The sequence below is a fragment of the Cervus canadensis genome, chromosome 18, assembly GCF_019320065.1.
Source record: "Cervus canadensis isolate Bull #8, Minnesota chromosome 18, ASM1932006v1, whole genome shotgun sequence".
Lineage (NCBI taxonomy): Eukaryota > Metazoa > Chordata > Mammalia > Artiodactyla > Cervidae > Cervus > Cervus canadensis.
The window spans coordinates 27,153,765-27,176,219 of record NC_057403.1 but is presented as its reverse complement, the minus strand read 5'-3'; the positions used below and the strand labels follow the sequence as shown (position 1 = coordinate 27,176,219).

General features: G+C 52.5%; 1 protein-coding gene across 1 annotated transcript; it reads left to right on the top strand.

The window, feature by feature from the left end:
• Positions 1 to 209: 209 nt before the first annotated feature.
• Positions 210 to 19,989, top strand: HPN (hepsin). Its single transcript, XM_043437433.1, has 13 exons — positions 210 to 359; positions 927 to 996; positions 7,534 to 7,635; positions 7,724 to 7,765; positions 13,703 to 13,832; positions 13,901 to 14,023; positions 14,162 to 14,202; positions 14,584 to 14,749; positions 14,851 to 15,041; positions 18,702 to 18,797; positions 18,975 to 19,117; positions 19,300 to 19,464; positions 19,659 to 19,989. Exons 2-13 carry the CDS (start codon positions 981 to 983, stop codon positions 19,695 to 19,697), a joined length of 1,254 nt encoding a protein of 417 aa, XP_043293368.1. The 5' UTR covers positions 210 to 359; positions 927 to 980; the 3' UTR covers positions 19,698 to 19,989.
• Positions 19,990 to 22,455: the final 2,466 nt, after the last annotated feature.

The following is a 22,455-nucleotide window of genomic DNA, read 5'->3' as shown; positions in this document are numbered from 1 at the left end:
CCGGGCCCTCAGGCCAGATCTGTCCCAACTCCACATACCCTCGCACCGGCACACCTGGGGCCCGTCCAGGCTGGAGGCAGGTTGCTGGGCCCCCGGTCCAGCCCCTTGCAAACCCTGTCCCACCAGCCAGGTGGCCTCCAGCCCTGCCAATCCCTTGGCCCAGCCCCTCCCCGCCCCTTCCCCCGCCCCCTCCTCCTCAGGTGAGGCAGCCAGGCCTAGCAGGCCCCTCGCGCTGCCGCTGCCTCTGCCTCCGGGGCCCGCTGCGCCGCTGCGGGGCCACCATGCTCCTGCCCAGGCCTGGAGACTGACCCTAAACCGGCACCGTCTCTCAGCTCCGCCCCCACCTGCCGGACCCCAGGGTAAGGAGCAGGGTCCTCAGGTTCCTGTCCCCCGGACATGGGTCCCCTCACCCCTACCCACCCTAATGCCCACTTCCCAACAGAGGTGCTCTGAGAGGGGCCAGTCGGACTTCTCTCCAAGGACCTCAGAGTTCCAGCCCCCGCTTCTTCAGACTCCCAAGATCGGGTCCCGGGTTCCTCCTCCCTCCAACCCAGGAGTCCAGGCCCCTGTGCCGCCCCTCCCTCATAAGAAGCAGTCCTGGCCCCCAAACCTCTCTTTTCCCAGGACCCAGGAGCTGAGGCCTCCAGCTCTCCGCCCTCAGACCCGGGAATTCAGACCCCTCAGTCCGCTCTCCACCCCGGCCCAGGCCCAGGGTCCCCCGGCGCTATAAATCCCATCATCCCCCTAGCTGCTGGTCACACACTGACCCCATCCTTGAACCCAGCCCAGTCTGTGTCCGTGATCACGGCGTGCTCTGGCCAGGGCCCAGTCCCTCAGCCTCCCTGGATGGGCGCCTGTGACTGGGGGCACAGGGGCTGGGCTGGGCTCCCCCAGGCCCTGCCTCCCCCTTGTTCATCTCCCCACAGGTCCCGCCCCGGCCCCAGAGGTCAGCCGGGGAATCATTAACTAGAGGCCGTGACATGGCGGAGAAGGAGGGTGAGTCCCCCTGTCCCTGAGACCTGAGCTCTGCCTGCCGCCCCTCCCCTCCCTCTGTGCTGTCTCCCCAGCCCTCCGCTCCCTTGGAGCCCCCTCTCTCTGGCACCCCCTTGTGGGCCCACCCCCACCCCCTTCTGAAGCCTCCTCCACCTAATTAACTATTAACCAAATTCTCTGTGGGGCTGCAACACCACCTGCCTCCCGGCCACCCCATATGACCTTCCTGGCTCCCTGCCTCAGTTTCCCCTCACCCCCCAGTGATTTCTCAGCTACCTCTGGACCTGTCCTTTACTTGGGGTCAAGGTGGGGAAACTAGCTATCATCGTTCAGGACATAGACTCGAATCGAAAGTAGAGGCCTGCCTTTAAAATAGATATATATATAATTTTATTTATTTATTCATGTATTTATTTCTGACTGTGCTGGGTCTTTGTTGCACGCTTTTCTCTAGTTGCGGTGCAAGGGTTTCTCATTGCGGCGGCCTCTCTTGTTGCAGAGCATGGGCTCTAGGGCACTCAGCCTTCAGTAGTTGGGGCACATGGGCTCATTAGTTGCGCTTCCCGGGCTCTAGGGCACAGGCTCCATAGTTCTGGTACACAGGCTTGGTTGCTCTGCGGTATGTGGGATCCTCTTGGATCCCACATGGAACCCGAGTCTCCTGTGTTGACAGGCGGACTCTTTACCACTGAGCCAACAGGGAAGCCCCACCGGGCTGCCTTCGAATCTTCCTCTGCCACTGATTTTACTGTGCGATCTGATGGGAGTGTCGTCGTTCCTCTGGGCTTCATTTCCCCCTGGGTCAAGCGTGGGTTCTAATGCTACCTACCTACCTACATGAGGTTGTTGGGAGCACAGAACACGCACAAGGCGCCAGCCTGGGACTTTGTTCATAAAACACGTGGGGTGCCCCAGATGCGGGGTGCCCCAGAGCTGTCATGGCAGAGGTCGGCCAACTTGGAGACCTGGGGCCCAAGACCCCCACCGATTCCAGACATTCCTCCCACCTCCTCACACTGTGGGCAGAGCAGAGGGAGGACTTTGGACCCGGTCTGGATGGATGAAGAGAAGAGAAACAACAGAGAAACCACCCTAGGGATGGTGGGGAGAAACCACGCCTCCGGTTTGATGGACACTCGAGGGCTTATGGAAGCCCCTGGCAGGGGCTCCAGACCTCCTGGCTCCCTCTTAACCTCCTCCACACTTGAGAGCCAGCTGGAGGAGACCAGTTAGGGGTGGCTCTTTCTTCCTGCCCTCCCCGGCTGGGGCTGACTCTCTCTCTTCTTCCTGTAACCAGGCTAGTTGGTTTCGGTCCCAGGCAGTATCACTTTCTAGTTGTTAGGCCCTGGGCAAGTGGCTCACCCTCTCTGAGCCTCATTTCTTCCTCTGCTAAAAAATAAAAATAAAAAAGCAGTACTAATGTCCATCTTATAGGATGGTGTGAGGATTTAAATGCCATGATACGCAGGAAGCACTGAGTGTGTTGGTTGAAATGATGGATATGGATCACTGGCCTCCTTGCGTCTCAGCACAGCTAGAAAATCAGACCTCAAACCATCCAACTGTGAAGTGTTATTTGTGTCCGACTCTTTGCAATCCCTGGGACTGTAGCCCACTAGGCTCCTCTGTCCATGGAGTTTTCCAGGAAAGAATACTGGAGTGGATAGTCATTCCCTTCTTCAGGGGATCTTCCCAATGCAGGGATTGAACCTGGGTTTCCCGCATTGTGGATAGATTCTTTACCACCTGAGCCACCAGGCTCCCAGTGGCCTGGGAGAAGGCACTGCTCCCTTGTTGAGCAGGTGCGTGGCAGAGCCTTGCGCCTTTGGAAACCTTCCTTCCTGGAGCCCACTGAAGGGACTCACCAGGCCTGGAGCCTATGGGTGAATGAACCAGAGAAGAAAAGTGGAGTGTGTCCAGAAGGACGGCCAGGGACTGGTCTGAGGACAGACAACCAAGACACAGTGGGCTTCAGTACATCTCCAGGCAGCTCAGTCCTAGTCTTGGAGGGGAGTCCTACCATCATGGCAAGCCTGGGCTTACTTGCTGGGTTACCTGGCTGGGTGGCTGAACCTCTCTGGGCTTCCTTTCCTCATCTGTACGTCGGGGATGGTGATAATGATACGTTCCTTCATTGATAGCTTGCAAGGATTTCAGGCAACTGCAAGATGGGGTTGGGCTCCCTAGGTGGCGCTAGTGGTAACACCTGCCAATGCAGGAGACCTAGATGCAGATTTGATCCCTGGGTGGGGAAGATCCCCTGGAGGAGGGCGTGGCAACCCTCTCCAGTATTCTTGCCTGGAGAATCCCATGGGCAGAGGAGCCTGGCAGACTGCAGTCCATAGGGTCACAAAGAGTCAGACACAACTGAAGCAGCTTGTCACTGACACACACACTGGCAGGATGGGGTTAGGACAGGCCTAGGGTTGGTGTGTCTTCTGAGAGCTGCGGTTATGCTAACATTTGTGTTGCCATTCTGCTGGTGAAGTGCGCCCAAGGTGAGGTTCTTGGCGCTCCCTGGGGACCCCGAATCAGAGGAGGTAATATCTGAGTTGACACTCAGAATGAGGCAGGAGTAAGTAGGTGTACCAAGCACAGAGAAGAGCAAGGCTAACAGCTGGGGGTCACAATCTGCCAGGTGTATGGTGGCATGTAGATAATTCGGGATTTCTGGAGGTAAAGTTGGAAATGGAGCTGGGAGGGTGATGAGACATGCAGGCTGGACCAAGTTCTGTTAGGACTCTGGTGAGAAGCTGGCCCATGCCCGGGCAGTGCTGGCTCTCTCCACAAGATGGCGCTGGTGGTTATTCTTCGTTTCTTTCTTTTCTTTTTTTTACCTTGTCATTATAAGTCATGTTATAAGTTATGTTATGTCGTGTTATAAGTCCTGTCATTTTGGTTGCTTTTTGGAAGCTCTATCAATTGTCTGGTAAGGACCGTTATGGCTGTCTGGGAATTGGGGAAAACATGTTCAACCCCCAAATCTCTGATCACTGTGCTTACATCCTAGAGGGCCTGGCACCTTGGGCTGAGGGCCTTAGACTCTGTCCTGAGGGGCACTGGGGAGTCATGGAGTGTTCTAGGGACAGGTTGGATTTGCTGTTTGGGAAGATCCCCTAGGTTTCCATGTGGAGGCTGGACCAGAAGGAGAGATTGAACCCAGGGGTTGGAGGGGTGGGGGCCGGGAAGGAGAGAGTGGGCAGGAGACATTCAGGAGGCCTGAGCCGTGGGGAGAGGGAGGTGTTCTGCACATAGGGACAGACCTGCGGATGAGGACCTCTGAGACGGGAGCTGGGGACTTAGGGAGACGTGGAGGCCAGTATGGAACCTGGGAGGTGTGATGGAGTGTGGTGATTCCAGGGGGAGGCATCTAAGAGGCTGCAGGACTCCCGATCTAGGACTAAGGAGAGTCCAGAGCTGGGGACAGAAAAGCAACCCAGTCTGTGGGGGTGGAGTGGGGAGGCATGAGGGGAAGGAGGCCGGGGCCGCCCTGTGAACCCCAGATTTCAGAGAGCGTGTGGAGGGTCAGGAGATTGAGAACTAGTGAGCAAATCGGACAAGGGTGGTGTCCCAGAAATCAGATGGGGAGAGGGTTTTGTTCGGGAAGTTGGAGTTGAGTACACGAGTACAGACACGGAGCTGTTTGAGTGGAGTTTCCGAGACAAGGAACCAAGGACGTCACTTGGGAGGGTTTTCAGCCGAATGGTGGAGGCAGAGGAGCTGCCCTGTGAGGAGACAAGGGCAGCCTGGCGCCCCTGAAGGAACAGAGGGCAGAGCCTCAGGAGGACGCTCGGGGGTCCGGGCTTGCCGGGCTCTCTCGCCCTGACGAATCACGCCAGGATGCTGCCTCTCGCGCAGTGAGGACACTTCCTGCCTTGGCAAAGATATGCAGTCAGGATGCCTCTCATGCTGGTGAACTCGGGTGAGGACGCTTCCTGTCCCACCAGAGGCACCTGTTTGGGGGTTGTCCAAAGACTCCTGAATCACAGGGCATGGAGCAAGTTTCTCCTCTCACCTTAAGCGACACCGGGTGGCCGTGCTTCCTGCCCCGGCAGTCATGCCAGTGCCTCTAGCCTGGGCTCTGAGTGGCCCAAAGCTCCGCAGGCATGTCTGAAAACAAAGGACCCAGGACCAGCCTGATGGCTTGGGGAGCCAGGACCTCCCACTGAAACCAGGAATATGGTTGGGGACCAAGGTGGGGACGGGGTCCTCCCTGGTGGCTTAGAGGGCAAGAATCTGCCTACAGTGCAGGAGACCTGGGTTCAATTCCTGGGTTGGGAAGATCCCCTGGAGAAAGGAATGTCAAACCACTCCAGTATTCTTGCCTGGAAAATCCCATGGACAGAGGAGCCTGGAGGGCTACAGTCCACAGGGTCGCACAGAGTCGGACACAACTGAAGTGGCTAAGCAGCAGCAGCAGCAAGGTGGGGACGGAGCCTGAGAGGCCCCTTCAGGAAGACAGGGAGGGGTCAGCCAGCCGGGGCTGGGCTGGTCTGGTCCGCTGGGGCCTCTTTGGAGGGAGGAACACCGGACAAGAATGGCTGGGTTCTCAAATTCTTAAGACACTCAGACAGTAGCCATTGCAGGAAGGTCCTGGACCACTCCCTGCTCCTTTCTGGGTGCTGGCCTGGCCCTGTGCCCATCAGCCATACTGCCGTGACCCAGATGGCAGAACTGGAAGGTCCTGCAGATGCCAGGGGCAGTCGGGTGCATGCCAGGCCCAGCGAAGGCTTTCAGTGGCCTTTTCTCTTTGGTCCCCCCATCCCTAGCCAAAGGATTGGCTTTTCAGCCCCAGGGTCCCTGTTGCACTGGGAATAAAATTCCTCTTCTCCTCAGGCTGCCAGGCCTCCCCAGCTGGTCCCAGCCTTGGCTCCACTGCCTTCCGCAAGCTCATGCCCTTCTGGCCACATCAGTGGCCTCTCTTGCCCTCTCACCCACCATGCTTGTTCTGGCCTTGAGGCCCTGGCCTGTACTCTTCTCTGCCCACTGTGCCCTTCCGTGAGAGCTCTTTGCTTGGCTGGCCTCAGCCCTCAGGTCTCAGCTCAAAAGCCCCTTCTTGGGGAGGCCCTTCTTGAATAACCCACAGAAGACCTGCTGCCCCGACTCATATCATTTTCTTCATAGACTTGGCCACGTTCTGAACATGATCACGTTCATTTACTTGTTTGCTTGTTTTGGTTTCCCCCTCACTTTACACACATGAAAATGTGAGCTCTGTAAGAGCCAGCATCTCAGCTGTCTTGTTTAGGGATGTGTCCCCAGAGCCTAGAATCCCAGGTACACAGTGGATGCTCCACAGGACCACGAGTGAATAAACCCCCATTTTACTGATGAGAAAACTGAGGCCCAGAGAGGTGAAGGGAGTTGTCCAAGATCACATAGCTATAATGATTTAAAAACATTTATTGACCAATAAAAATGAAAAAAAAAAAAGCATTTATTGAGAACTTGCTCTACGCCAGCCACCATAGCACTGAGAGGGTGGCAAGGCTTTGTGGTTATAGGCCTGGATCCCAGTGCCAAATCAGTACTACCTCTTCCTGGCTGAGTCACCTTGGGCAGGTGGCTCCACTTCTGTGAGCCTCAGTTTCCCCTGTCTGAAAAATAGGAATCACAACTGAGACAAGGACTGAATAATTTAATGCATTCAGAGCAGTGCTTGGTGCATAAGGCATCTGATAAGAGTACGGCTCTTAATTATTTGAAAGAACCTTCAAGTATTACTTTTAGAGGTGAGTGCTAGGTGGATGCCCATTAAATAGATGAGGAAGTTGAGGCTCAAAAAGGTGATAGTACCTGCCCAAGGTCCCATATATAGCCGTGGGTAAGGCCAATATATGTATTTTTTAATTTGGCTGGGCCATGTGGTTTGTGGGATCTTAGTTCCCTGACTAAGGATCAACCCTGCACCCTCAGCCGTGAAAGCATGAAGTCCTAACCACTGGACCGCCAGGGAATTCCCAAGGCCAATATTTTTAAGTGAGGCTGACAAATTTCCAAATGTAGGTTCTCAACCTCTGGGGTCAGTTTGACATTGGAGCTGGGTCCTTCGGGAGAGGTCTGGTTTTGAGGGGTTCCCAGGGACAGAGGGTCTGGAACAGCAGAGAGAAATGAGGCAGTGAGGAAACGCCAAACAGCAGGGAAGAAAGTTGCCAAGAGGGCAAAGGTCAGGGGTCACAGCCCCCAAGAGGCTCCAAGAACCTCTGGGAAAGTTAGCAGAAGTGAGAGGTCCAAGAAGGAGATACAGAGCGCAACGTCTTTGGAAAGGAGAAGACCCTTCAGTGCCAGGAGTGTGGGCAGGGAGGGTGGCAACTGTCCCAGCCACACCCCTTCCCAGCTGGAAGCCCTGGGGGGCTGGGCACCTAGTCATCCTCCCTGCAGGGGCGGGGCAGGCCTGCCAACTGCTCGCCCCAAGAAACTGGACCCAGGGCAGGGCAGGCTCAGGCGTGCTGAGTTAGCCCTGGGGGGCAGGGCAGAGCTGGTCCCTTGCCACAGTGAGGACAGACCTGGCAAGTGGCCCCAGCGCCGTGTCTATTGCAGGTGGCCGGACTGTGCCATGCTGCTCCGGACCCAAGGTGGCAGCTCTCACTGTGGGGACCGTCCTGCTCCTGACAGGCATCGGGGCAGCGTCCTGGGCCATTGGTGAGAGTGGACAGACCCCTGCACCTCTACCCTCCCCTGCCCCTGGCAGCCCCCAGCCTGCCTGCCCTCACTTCTGCCTTCTCCGCAGTGACTGTTCTACTCAGGAGTGATCAGGAGCCGCTGTATCCAGGTGAGTAGAGTGGGCTGAGACCCTCTGGGGAGCCCTGGAGGAAATTCGCGCCTGGTGGGAACTCAGTGAAAGGATTTTTTAAATGAATGCCTAAAGGCCTGCAGGAATGCTGGTGGTGTTTATGTACCCGTGTGGCTGGTCTAACCCAGTGTTCTTCAGACTCTAAACATGTTATCCATTAAGTGCATCATGAAATCAGTGAGTTGAAAACCACATTTAAAAAAGTATGAAACAGATTCGATTGAAAAAATCAGAGTGCCTCTCTTTCCGTAAGAAAAAGTTCTGTTAATCTTTTCTTTGGGTTTTATGAAGGTGGGACTGTTATTCCCTCCATTTTACAGATGGGGAAACTGAGGCTTGGAGCAATGCCGTAGTTCACCCCAGGAAATGGAAGTTCAGGGCTACATCATAATGTAAACATGTTTCTTATTGTGAAACATGGTCAATACATGTTTGAGAGGTAGAGGTACTGTATGAATTCAGCCAGCCTTTTTCTATTGCTTCTTGGTGGTAGCTGCTGTTGTTATTCCCATTTTACAGATGTATAAAGTGAGGACTGGAGAGGACAGACGGTGGGCACATCATGGCACCAGGAATAGCACTTAGGCTTGACTGGAAGAGAAGTGGAGGCAGGAATAAATACCAGGGTGGCCAAAAAGTTCATTCAAGTTGTTCCATAGGTGGAGAAACTAATAGATGTAGAAACTAATTATAGAATGAATGAATGAATCTTTCTAAATGCTAACTCCAAGCTACCATTCTGTGGCCCAGGGCAGCAGGAAGAAAGGGGACGTTGGGTGACAGGACTCATTTTTCACTCCCACGAGGCTCATCTAGTTCCATAAAGGACTGAGCTCACATTAAGAGCAGAAATGGACATCTAGACGGGAAAGCCACCATCAAGGTCAATCACCACAGTTGACACTTGCAGAGCATTTACCTGTGCCAGGCACAGGCCTCAGGGCTTTGCAGGTATTAATTCATTAAATCCCTCCCATGGCCCATTTTAATATGGGGAAATGAGGTGTGGAGAGACCAAGTGACTTGCCCCAGGTCACAGGGATGGGAACGAGGACAGCCTGGACCCAGCGCTTGTGTAGAACTACTATACGCTCTTGTTTCTCAAGAAACAGCCCAGTGAGTTGCCGTGCTGATGGCTAACGTATGCCAGGCCCTGGCTACAGCCGTTGCACAAGAGCCCTGTGAAGTTGGGGCCGTTTATCATCACTCCCATTTTGCAGATGGGGGAAACTGAGGCCCGGTGAATTGTACTGACGTGCACGTTGAATAAATGGCAGGGCAGAGGGGTCATGAACCTACCAGATGCGCCTTCGTGGCTCACTACTGCCCCTGGGCTACAAATCCCAACCCTTGGCCGACTCCAGGGCTCCTAAGGCACTGCCCTTCTCCACCCTCACCTCATGCTTCCTCCCAGCACTCTTCAGCCCCGGCCCACGGGCCTCTGTCTCACTCTCAGAGGACCCTCCTGGCACCACAGTCTTTGCTCGCCTCCTCTTTACGATCACACCCAGAGGCAGGTTTCTGGGTCCTGTACCATCATGACTGAGCTGAGGCTCCCACCTGGCCTGCCCTCTCTGATTCTCAGCATCCTTATCTGGAAATGGGTGGTGAGAATTAGCGGAGGTGATGATCCGTGCAATGCCTGACTCTCAGCCAACTTGGTTAACACGGACTTCTGTGTCTCAGACTTTAGGCTTTAACTTTCCCAAGCTGGACCTTTCTGCTCCCAGGCTCTATACCCTCCACCCCCCACAATCACTCTGCGTATCACCACCACCCCCTCTATGACCCTCTTCACACAGCTCATGATTTACTCCTGGGGAATTTCAGAAGGGCAAGGGCATTTTGTTTACTGCCGTAGACAGTGTCTGGTGCATAGAAGGTGCTCAGGAAACCTTTGTTTAATGAATAAGCATGAAGACAAACCTCAGAGGTGAACTAACTTGTCCTGGGCTTCAGCTGAAAAGTAATGAGGCCACACTTCAGACCTGACTCTGGCCGCTGCCAGCACTGTGCCCTCCCGTTACACTAGGGTTTCTCAGAAATGTTGGGAAATTACAAAACGAACAAACAGAAACAACCCAGAAATGATATCCCCACCTCACTTTTCTGGTATTTTTCACATCTCTAAATATATCAGACAATTTGGTAAGCAAACCAGGTGACCCAGAACGTACTTTCTGCATGGCTTAAAATAATACAAACAAAAAAAAAAAAGAGTTTAAAAGTGAGAAACAGTGGCACAGAATATAGCTTTAAAAATACTTGGAGGGGGCATTTGATATTCCTTCCTCTCTCCCTCCTCCTCTTCCTTCCGCTCCTCCCTCCAAATACATCCATAAAATGATAATTTTTTTCCCCCTAAAACCTCACACTTTCTGGAAATCACAATCTCTGGAGCACTGAGAAGTCATTTAAAAATAAGAATTCACTCCCACCCCCAGCTGGTGTTCTGAACCCCAAGTCTTGGTTTGGGAACTCAAGGGGTGGTAGATATCACCCAGTGAAGGTACCAGACATTCCCGGCCCCATCCCAGAACAGGAAGCCATGATTAAGGCCAGTTAACCAGGAAGCTCCTAGTATAGGCCGTACATGAGTATATTTGGGGAAAAGGAGCTGATAAGGTCCGTATGAGAGCCACAGAAGGAGCAGGGAGTATGCAGGTAGGCAGGTCTGGATTCAAATCCTGACTTTGCCGGTTCTTAGCTATATTCTCAGGGGCAAGTATGTCCTCTGTAAGGCTCAGTTTTCCCATCTGTAAGATGGGTATAGAGATGGTCTCTCCCTCCCAGGATGATTGTGGGATAGAACCCCCCAGATATGACGCATAGCATGGAGTCAGCCCATCCCCAGAAAATGTAGTCAGTGTTACTATTTTTTAAATTTATTTTTAATTGGAGGATCATTGCTTTACGATGTTATATTGGTTTCTGCTGTATAAGAACATGAATCAGCTATATATCCCCTCCCTCTTGAACCTCTCTCCCACTCCCCACCCCATCCCACACCTCTAGGTCGTCACAGAGCACCAGGTTGAGCTCCTTGTGTTACACAGCCACTTCCCACTGGCTACTGATTTTATATAGAGTAATGTGTATGTTTCAGTGCTGCTCTCTCCGTTTGTCCCACCCACTCCTTCACCAGTGTTATTACTGTGCCTTTTTTGTTTAACCCTTAGGAGGAAAGTTGCCTGAAAGGCTGTCTTGTTGTTGTTCAGTTGCCCAGTCGTGTCTGACTCTTTGTGACCCCATGGACTGCAGCACACCAGGCTTCCCTGTCCTTCACCAACTCCTGGAGTTTGCTCAAACTCATGCCCATTGAGTCAGTGATGCCATCCAACCATCTCATCCTCTGTTGTCTCCTTCTCCTCTGGCCCTCAATCCCTCCCAGCATCAGTGTCTTTTCCAATGAGTCAGCTCTTCACATCAGGCAGCCAAAGTATTGGAGCTTTAGCATCAATCCTTCCAATGAATATCCAGGATTGATTTTTCAGGGTTGATTTCCTTTAGGATTGATTGGTTTGATCTCCTTAATGTCCAAGGGACACTCAAGAGTCTTCTCCAGCACTACAGTTTGAAAGCATCAGTTCTTTGGTACTCAGCCTTCTTTATGTTCCAACTCTCACATCCGTACATGACTATGGAAAAACCATAGCTTTGACTATATGGACCTTTGCCGGCAAAGTGATGTCTCTGCTTTTTAATATGCTGTCTAGGTTTGTTACAGCTTTTCTTCCAAAGAGCGGGTGTATTTTAGTTTCATGACTGCAATCACAGGCAACATTAAAAGCTTGGGGTTTGGAGTCACTCAGGCCTGAATGCAAACCTTCTCTTTGCCTTTCTCTGTCCTCAGCAGGACAGAGTTCTCCCCGGAAGTTCTGCCTCCCTTTGTCCAGATCTGTGGGGCTGTGGGAAGACTGCTCAGCTTGGGTGTGGCCTCACCACGTTCTTCCTCCAAGGATGCAAAGTTGAGTTTGGACCAGATTCACTGTCCCAGAATGTGCTCTTAGAACACCAGCCATGCAGGAGGCTCTGGAGAAAAGGGGTTCACAGTTGATCTTTCCCCAAACCTACTCCTCCCCACCTCGCCCATCTCAATCAGTGGCAGCTCATCCTTCTACTGGCTCAGACTGAACACCTTGAAATTGCCCTTGGCCCCTCTTTTCCCTCCACCCACATCCAGTCATAGCCGACCCTGTGGGCTCCACCCACAAATTCTGTGCAGAATCTGAGCTCTGCTCCTCCACTGTCCCCACCCTGGCCCTGCCTCCATGGTCTCCCTCCTAGACCATCACACAGCCTCCTCCTTGGTCCTCCTGGTCCCATCCTGCCCCCTACAGTCTGCTCCGTACACACAGCCAGAGGGTGCCTGTGAGCCCCTGAGTCAGATCAAGGCCCTCCTGGCTCAGCCCTCACTCCTGGTAAAAGTCAAAGTCAGTCTAGTCTTGTCTCCCGCCCCCTCCTCCCCTCGCTCACTCTGCCCAGACCCCTTGCTGTTCCTTCAACAACCCCGCCCCACTCCTTGGGATTTTGCACTTGCAATTCTCTTGGCCTAGTTCTCTGTTCCCTCACCTGTCTTCTCACCTCCTTCAGATCTCTGCTTGCGTACCACCTTCTCAGTGCAGCCTTCCCTGCCCACCTATAGGAAAGTGCAGCCTCCTGTCTCTCCCCATGTCAGCACTCCCCTGCCTCTCTGTCAAGCTTGACTCGTCTCCCAGGCCCCTTCTTTTGTGACAGAGCATCTATTTTACTTCTCCCTCCTGTTTGTTATCCATCTCACCCATTGGCCTTTGAGCTCCCCACAGCTGGGGGTTTTGTCTGATTTGTTCATCGCCCAAAATAGAGCCTGGCACAGCCTGAGTGTTTGCTAAAGCACACCTAAGGGAGGGCTGTGACCTGGCTTAGGTGTGGCAAGGGTCCTCTGGCCGTGTGTGAGGAGCAGGCTGGGAGGGGCTGAGGGGAGCACCACTCAGGGCATTAAGCAGGAGGAGGAATCCCCCATAAGCACTCTGCAGCCTTGCTGTGTATCTGCCTCTTGTCACAGTTTGTGATGCTGTGTTTGATTGGGTGGTTTTTTTTTTTTAATTGCTGTCTGTCTCCCTTACAGATGGACTTTGTACTTGGGAGGGTACAGCCCAGAGATGTCTTGATCATTTTTATGTCCCCCAGCATCACCCCATGTAGGACCAGGCATGGAGTATGTGTCTAGTTAACACTTGTTGAATGAACAAATGAATGAATACATTTGAATGAATGAATGAATGCATCCTCTGCTTGAATAATTATCCTGCAACTTAGTATATATTCAAGGCTCTGACAAGTCCTGCAGAAAAAAGATAACTCTTCTTTTTTAAGATTATAAGAAATCTATTCAGATATTTTGGCAATGTGATGTATTGGTCAAGGATCTTCAGGATGCAAAAGAGAAAAGGAAAAACCAAGAAACTGGCTAAACAAAATGGGAAATTATTAACTCACTTAAATAATGATTCTGGAGGTTCTTTAAGCCTGATTCCATTAAGGAGCTATAAAAATGTTATCAGAATCTCTTGGCTTTCCTCTACATTGGTTTAACACCACTGCCCCCCCATTCCCACTCCTGCAGGCAAAGGTGGACTTTGAAAAATCTAGCTTCCAGCTCTTGGGCAACCAGTTTAGGAATCCTGGTGGCAAGGGGAATGCCCCCTCCCCCACCTTGCCTGGTTTCCCCATGGCGATGCAGCCAGAGTCTTAGGACCCCCAATCTTTGGTCCAACTTGAGTCCTAAGCCCTTCCAGAGGCAGTCACAAATGTGCGGAGCCCAGGGTGCTCCGATCGGGCCTGCCAGGACTCGGGACTAGACTGGCACTGGCAGAGAAGAGGCCAGGAGGGCTCGGGCGGGAAGGCGACCCCGGTGGTCCTCTTGTTGCCCTGCAGTGCAGGTTGGCCCGGCGGATGCTCGGCTCACGGTGTTCGACCAGACGGAGGGCACGTGGCGCCTGCTTTGCTCCTCGCGCTCCAACGCCAGGGTGGCGGGGCTCAGCTGCGAGGAGATGGGCTTCCTCAGGTACCCGGGCGCCCCTGGTGGGGGGCTGGGAGGGCGGGGGGCGCAGGTCTGACCGCTGCCCTGCCCAGGGCGTTGGACTACTCGGAGCTGGACGTGCGGACGGCGGGCGCCAATGGCACGTCGGGCTTCTTCTGCGTGGACGAGGGGAGGCTGCCGCATGCCCGGAGGTTGCTCGAGGTCCTCTCCGTGTGGTGAGGAGGGCGGCGGGCAGGTGGGGCGCACGCCGCGGGCCCCACCACCTGGGCACCCATGCTCCCCCGGGTGCCTTCCCTCCGTCTTAATTGGCCTCTTTTTTTGTGTCTGTGTCTTCATCCCCGTTCTTCCCACAGCGACTGTCCCAGAGGCCGTTTCCTGGCTACCAGCTGCCAAGGTGAGGCCCCAAAACTCAGAGCCCTCTTCTGAGACTCCCTGCCCCTACTGTTACAGGGCCATGGCCCATCAGGTTGTCCCAGACAGGCCTTATCCTCTTAGATCCTCTAAGGATGGACCTGTGTCCTCTCAGACTCCCCCAGGGTGGGGGGTCCACATCCCCTCAGACTCCCAAAGTAGGGCCATGTCCTCCTAGGTCCCCACAGATGGGGCTGTGTCTCCTCGGACAGACCCCTTCCCCCTAGAGCAGAGCCATGTTCCTCAGACCCCTCAGGTTAAGATCGTGACCACTCACTCTCCCCAGAGTGGGCATGACCTCTCAGACCCCCGGGGCAGGGGGTCCAGGCCTCCCGCTGGCCCCTGACTGCCCCTCTCCCCACAGACTGTGGCCACCGAAAACTGCCCGTCGATCGCATTGTGGGCGGCCAGGACACCAGCCTGGGCAGGTGGCCATGGCAAGTCAGTCTTCGCTATGATGGCGCGCATCTCTGTGGGGGGTCCGTGCTCTCCAGGGACTGGGTGCTGACAGCCGCCCACTGCTTCCCTGAGTGAGTGTCCCGCAGGGCACTGAGGGGAGAGGCTGGGGAGCCGTGCGCTGGAGGAGGCTGTGCCTAGACAGGCGGCCACCCTCCCCTCCTATCCCCGGTAGGCGGAACCGGGTCCTGTCACGATGGCGAGTGTTTGCTGGTGCTGTGGCCCAGACTTCACCCCACGGTGTGCAACTGGGGGTGCAGGCCGTCATCTACCATGGGGGCTATCTCCCCTTTCGAGACCCCAACAGCGAGGAGAATAGCAATGACATCGCCCTGGTCCACCTCTCCGGCACCTTGCCCCTCACAGGTACGTCTGGGCCTAATCCCAGGCCTGGGGACTCCAGGGGCCAGGAGGACAGAGGAGGGGCTGGGGCACAGAATTCATGGTGATGAGGGAAATGATCTCCAGGGGCAGTCACTGTGCATTCATTAGGTGGGGGCAATTAGTGCAGCCACTTTGGAAAACCATGTGCGAGTGTTACCATTTGGCCCCGCAATTCCACTCCTAGGTACGTACCCCAAAGAAATGAAGATACATTGCTACACAAAAACTAGTGCATGGGTGTTCATAAGCAGCATTATTTACAGCAGCCAAAAGGTGGAAACCACCCAGATGTCTACCATCTGCCATGTGGATAAACAAAACATGCTAGACCCGTACAATGGAATCATATTAGGTTAGAAAGGAATGAAGTACTGACTGATCCAGGGTACACAATGGATGACCCTGGAACAGCACTGTGCTCAGAAGGAAGTCAGACCCACACAGCCACATTCTATATGATTCCTTTTCTATGAAATGTCCAGAACAGGTAAACCTGCAGAGATAGAAAGTACATCAGTGGTTCCCCAGGCATGGGGATGGCAGAGAAACGTTGGGAGGTCAGAGGTAAAGGCGGTGAATGAAAATGTTCTGAAATCAATTGTGGTGGTGGTTGTACCTTCCTTGTTGCCAGGCAGGCTGGTCCCTGAATCTAAAACCTGTCTAAAACCCATTGACTTGTGTACTTTAAGTGGGTGAATTGTGTGGTACAGGAATTATATCTCCAAAAAAGCTATTACCAAAATAAAAGAAAGAAATGGAAAAAAAAAAAAAGTGTATGAATGAATGAGAAAGTCAGGAGTTATTTATTCCCTTTGTAGTTCTCCAGAGCATTTCCTTGTCAATGAGAAAGACTCACCTGGGTGTCAGTATGTCTTTCATACCTTGTCTACACATGCCTTTTGAATTAAGAGTGGGCTGTGGGCTTCAGCTTTCAGAAGGCCACCGAGTGGTGGTAATAGTAATAATAATAACGTTGATGATAAGGAAGTTATCATAGCAATGATGATGAACCTTCAGCAGGCATCAGTATGATGATGATAATAATAACGAGAAAGAGGGACTTCCCTGGCAGTCCAGTGGTTAGAACTGCACCTTCCAATGCAGCGGGTGTGGGTTTGATCCCTGGTTGGGAGCTAAGACCCACATGCCCTCTCTGCCAAAGAAAAAAAACTCAAACATAAAACAGAAGCAGTTTTGTAGCAAATTCAATAAAGAATTTAAAAATGGCCCATATAAAAAAAATTTAAAAGTCTTGGGCTTCCCTGGTGGTTTGTTGGTTAAGAATCTGCCTACTAGTGCAGGAGACATAGGTTCATTCCCTGATTCAGAGCAACTAAGCCCAGGTACCACAACTACTGAAGCCTGATCGCTGTAGGCCTCTGTTCCACATCAAGAGAAGTCACTGCAATGAGAAGCCCATGCACCAGAACCAGAGAGTAGCCCCACTACGGCTCGCAACAAGTAGTGAAAAGCCCTCACAGCAACAAAGACTCAGCACAGCCTTAAATAAATAAATAAGATTTTAAAACATCTTAAAAAGTAATAATGGAAGAATACAATAATAGTGATGATAGGATGAACTCCAACACTTGCACGTGCCTTCCGTGTGCAGCCACCGGCCTCAGCATGTCGCAAGCATGCAGTCATTTCATTGTCACAGCAGCCTGGCGAGGGTGGGTTCTCTTATGATCCTGTGTTGTTGTTGTTTTTTTTCATAAGAGTAAAACTCCCAACATAGAGAAGGTACATAATACCCCACATTCCCACAACTGGCAAATGGCAAAGGTTTGAGCCCAAGTTGCATGGCTCTGGAATCTGTGCCTATAAGCCCCTGGCTGAGCTGCCAGGGAAGTCAGTACTATTTTGTAGTTTGCATTATTGTCTTTTTTTTTATGATTGAAAAATAATTGTTTATTTATTTGGCTCTGCTGGGTCTTAGTGGTGGCATGGGGAATCTTTAGTTGCGGCTTGTGAGATCTAGTTCCTTGACCAGGGATTGAACCCCGGGCCCCTGTGTTGGGAGCTCAGAGTCTTAGCCTCTGGTCACCAGGGAAGTCTGCCTTATTCTTACTTTTAATGGTTATTTTCTTTTGAATGGTCCATGAGACTAGTTCTCCATTTAAGCGAACAATACATGTGAGTGGCCTGCATTTGGACATGGGGCTGAGGGGAGTGGTGTGGGCTTTGGGGTCAGATACTCAGCAGCTCTGCGGTCTTGTGTATGTGGCTTCACCTCTCCAAACCTCAGTTTCCCTCACCTGTTAAATGACTCCTGAAGGTTATCAAAATGCTGAAAAGAGTTAATCTGAATCAAATTGCTTAGAGCAATGCCGGCATTCAGTTAATACTAACAATCATTGCTGTTGTTGTTTATTACTATTGCTAGTTATGTGAGCATTTCCCGTTAGCCAGGCATGCTATTCAACACTTCACCAATTTCTCACGATACACCTCTGTGAGGTGGGGGGGATGATTATTCTTTCCATTTTGCACCTGAGAGCTCTGAGCTCAGGCAGGTGAAGTCACCAGCAAGGCTTGCTAGCAGGGCTGCCAGGACCACTTGCATGGGTTGTGCACTGCACAAGGACGTCATATCTCAGGGATGCCATTCTTACTGTGGACAGGATAGACTGGTGTGTTTATTATGATGATTTTTTGACAGGTGGAAGTCCAATATCTCAGGATAGTGCCTTGTAAAATTTCTTACAGAAGGGACTTCCCTGGCCGTCCAGTAGTTAAATGGGAGGTGCTTTCAATGCAGGGGGCACAGATTTCGATCCCTGTTCTAGGAACTAAGATCCCGCATGCCACAGTGGCCAAAAAATTGAAAAAATAAATTAAAATTTCTCAAAGTCCCTCTCTGGGTAGGGGGCAGCCCCATGGGCCATGGTTAAGAACACAGGCTTAGAAATTGGGCCAACCTGGGTTCAAATTTTGGCTCTGTCATTGACTCAATCTAAGGGTTTGGACAAGTGACATGGTTTTATATTTCCCTCTTTAAGTGGGGGTAATAGCCCCTATCTCTCTGACCTGATGGGATATTAAGGGAATTCACCCAGAAAGGCGCGAGTACATGGTGAGTTCTCAATAGAAGGCAGCTTCTTTTATTTTTAAAAATGTATTGAAGGATACTATGCTGTCTCTTCAGTCGTGTTCAACTCTTTGCGACCCCATGGACTGTAGCTGCCAGGCTCCTCTGTCCATGGAGTTTTCCAGACAAGAATACTGGAATGGGTTGCCATGCCCTCCTCCAGGGGATCTCCCCAGCCTAGGGATCAAACCCATGTCTCCTGCATTACAGGTGGATTCTTAACCGCTGAGTCACTGGGGAAGCCCTGTATTGAAGTATAGTGATTTACAATGATGTGTTAATTTCCTGTATACAGTAAAGTGACTCAGTTACACACACACACACACACACACATATATCTTTTTCACATTCTTGTCCATTATGGTTTATCACAGGGTATTGAATATAGTTCCCAGCACTATATAGTAGGACCTTGTTGTTTATAGGAGGCAACTTCTGTTGTAGTGATTGTGAAAGAACAGAGGGAAGGGTGGCCTGGGGCAGCTGGAGTGAGGTTTGTCCTGGGCGGGGCAGACTGGCAGGGGCCCAGACTGCTGTGGTCTCTTGCACAGAGTACATCCAGCCCGTGTGTCTCCCGGCTGCCGGGCAGGCCCTGGTGGATGGCAAGATCTGCACCGTGACTGGCTGGGGCAACACACAGTACTATGGTAAGTCTTGTCCTCTGCTGGGAAGCTGCCTTAGGGAGACTCTGAGCCGGGCTGGGGAAGGGCAGTTGGGCTACGCCAGTGCCTCTTGGCCCTAAGGGTGTAGGTGGGCACTGGGAGGGGAGGGGAGGGGGTGTGCATGCTCCCCAGCTTCGGCCAGCCTTGCCCGCACACCCCCAGGCCAACAGGCTGGGGTGCTCCAGGAGGCCCGAGTCCCCATAATCAGCAATGATGTCTGCAACGGCCCCGACTACTACGGGAACCAGATCAAGCCCAAGATGTTCTGTGCCGGCTACCCTGAGGGTGGCATTGATGCCTGCCAGGTGAGGGATGTTGTGGGGCAGCTGGGGCCCCGGCCTCCCCAGGGATGGAGACACAGGGCCTTGGGCAGTCGGGCTCCCTATCTCAGGGCCAGAGGGCTCTATGACCACAGTCCCTGGCTCTCCGAAGAGGGCCTCCTGGCCAGCCGTCTCGGCCTCCAGCCAGGCCTTCCGTCCCCCACTAGGGTGACAGTGGTGGTCCCTTCGTGTGTGAGGATAGCATCTCTCGGACGCCACGTTGGCGGCTGTGTGGCATCGTGAGCTGGGGCACCGGCTGTGCCCTGGCCCAGAAGCCAGGCGTCTACACCAAAGTCAGTGACTTCCGGGAGTGGATCTTCCAGGCCATAAAGGTGAAATTTGAGCCCAGATGGGATCCAGAGGGCGGGAGGGTTGGGACTCTGAGCGGGAAAGGGAGGCAGGGTTTTCTGGAAACCTATAGGGCTTAGAAGGGTCACCCTAGGGAACGGATGGCTTTCACGGGGCTCCTGGGGAGGAGTGGGCACTTGTGGGACGTTGGGGGAAGCCCCTAGTTGTCTTTCCCCAGACTCACTCCGAAGCCAGCGGCATGGTAACCCAGCTCTGACCTGTGGCTTCTCCTCGCTGTGCACGCCTCCAGGGCCCGAGCTGATCTAAGGGGCCCCAGTCCCACGTGATGGGGTTCCCCCTGGGCCAGGGATGGAACATTTTTCTTCTTGGGCCCAGCCCACAGGTCCAAGGATACTCTTCCCTCCAAGGTCCTCCACAGTGGCGGGCCCACTCAGCCCTGGGACCACCCTCCTGCCCCCCGTGTAAATATTGTTCTGCCATCTGGGACCCCCCATCTTGTGCTCCTGATGACAGGATGCTCTTTAAATAATAAAGATGGTTTTGATTAATGCGGTCTCTTAGTGTGCAGCTGTAAGCAGCAAAAGAGGACATTTTGGGCTCATGGAGGAGAGCGATTAGGGCCTGGCATGGATCAAGGCAGGGAGCATAATCCTCCAGTTCCCACTGGCTTAACAGAAAAGACCTTAATTGGTTCACTTAACTGAAAATGCGCTGGAGCCTCTGGCTTCTCGTCTCCATCCAGCTGCTCAAACATTTTTCAGGACTGTGCCTCACTTCCTCCCTCACATCTGCTTTTCTCTGTGTCTGTTTCATTTTCAAGCAGTCTCCTCTACAACTAGAGATAGAGATGTTCCCCCCCAACCCACCGAAACTCCAAGCTTACATGCCATGGACCACTTAGCGGCCTCAGTAGAGAAAGAATGCTTCTTTCCCATCAGCTGTAGCAAAAAAGTCCCAGGCCTGGCTCTCCCTGGACAGATTTGGCCCATATGCTCATCCCTCATCAGATCACTGTGCACCTATGCATTGGGGTGGGGAGGAGGTTTGACCCTCAAGAACTACATGACCTGAGTGTGAGGGCTTCTCCAGAGGAGAATGGGTGCTGTTTCTGGGGGGGGGCGGGGAATGGTTGTAGATACCCAGTGAGAAAAAAAGACATCTACTGTGGATCTCCATGGGAAATGACCCTGTGGATAGAAGGCAGGTGTGCCATGCCCAGTGAACACAGCCTGAGACATCCCCCTCATCTCTTCATCTGGGCTGGACGTAGTTTTCAGCTTCCCCTTGGACCCACTTTGTTCCCTAGAGCAGGGGTCCCCAAGCCCCGGGCCACAGACCATTACCAGTTCGTGGCCTGTTAGGAACCAGGCCTTGCAGCAGGAGGTGAGCATTGGGCAGGCGAAGCTTCATCTGTTTATAGCTGCTCCCCATTGCTCGCATCACTGCCTCAGTTCAGAAAAACAAGCCCTGGGCTCCCACTGATTCTGCATTATGATTATATCACAATGTAATAATAATAGTAATAAGTGAAGTGAAGTCGCTCAGTTGTGTCTGACTCTTTGAGACCCTGTGGACTGTAGCCTACCAGGCTCCTCTATCCATGGGATTTTCCAAGCAAGAGTACTGGAGTGGGTTGCCATTTCCTTAAAGTACACAATAAATATAATGTGCTGGAGTCATCCCAAAACCAGCTTCCCCATCCTGGGTATGAAAAAATTATTTTCCATGAAACTGGTCTCTGGTACCAAAAAGGTTGGGTACCACTGCACCAAAGTATTGACAGATCTCGGTGGTGGTGGTGGGGGGGGGGACCCAGATGGTCACCAGGGGGCACCACTGCTCCTAAATTATGGGGCTTCCTGGTTAGGCTTGACCATGTGCTGCTGGACATCAGATGCTCTGCAGGAAAACACCCACCAGATGCCTGTTTCCCAAGATTTTCCCATGATAAAAGTTAAATGTGTTGCCCATCAACCACAAGTCCCCAAGCAATTTCCTAAAACACAAATAGACACAGAAAAGTCCCTTCAAATAACATTTTTGTTCAGTCGCTCAGTCATATCCGACTCTGCGACCCCATGGACTGCAGCATTCCAGGCTTCCCTGTTCTTTACCATCTCCCACAATTTGCTCAAACTCCTGTCCATTGAGTCGGTGGTGCTGCCCAACCATCTCACCCTCTCACCCCCTTTCCCTTCTGCCCTCAGTCTTTCCCAGCATCAGGGTCTTTTCCAATGAGTACAGACTATTTACTTGGAAAATGCTCCAAGCATTTCTCCCTGGATCAGACCCTTAGGATCTGGTGATCCCCACCATGGCTTTATCCATCAGAAATGCCCTGACCCCACATCTCCACACAGTTTTCCAAACATCTGTGTGTGGCTGTGCTCGCTGTTCTACCCACCATATTGGAGATATAATTCGAGACTTGATTCGCACATTGCTTGTTTAAAATGTTTTGAATTACAGGGACGGGACTATAAATTTTCCTTTATCATTGTCAATTAAAAAATGTACTGTACATGTGTTTTGTGAAGTTTGGGAGCTCTGAGAGAACATGGTCTACCTTGGGGATTCTGAGCAGATATGGCTGTGTCCTGGGGGGTCCAAGGGAACACAGCTTACTCTGGCTGGGAGGGGGCCAGTCTGAGAAGACACAATCTTCTCTGGTTGGGACTGAAGTTCCAGGGTAGGACTCCGACCCTGGGTGGCCTGAGGGGATGCAGTCTGATTCTAGGGGATCTGGTTGGAAATCTGGACATTAAAAACCTATAGATCGTCCTCTAGGAAGCTGTTAACCAGGAGGTCATTCTGGGTTTTGCCTGCATCATTTCTCTTGGAGGGGAGAAGAGGTTGGGGAGATTGAGTTACTCAACAGCCAATCAGCAGTCTTCGTTGGCCAGTGGTAGGTAAGCCTCAGTTTCTCCTTCTGCTCTCACTGAACCTTGCCACCCACTCAAGGAGTCACGCAGATATTAGAAAAATATTAATAACAATCACAGGGTTGCTTTGAA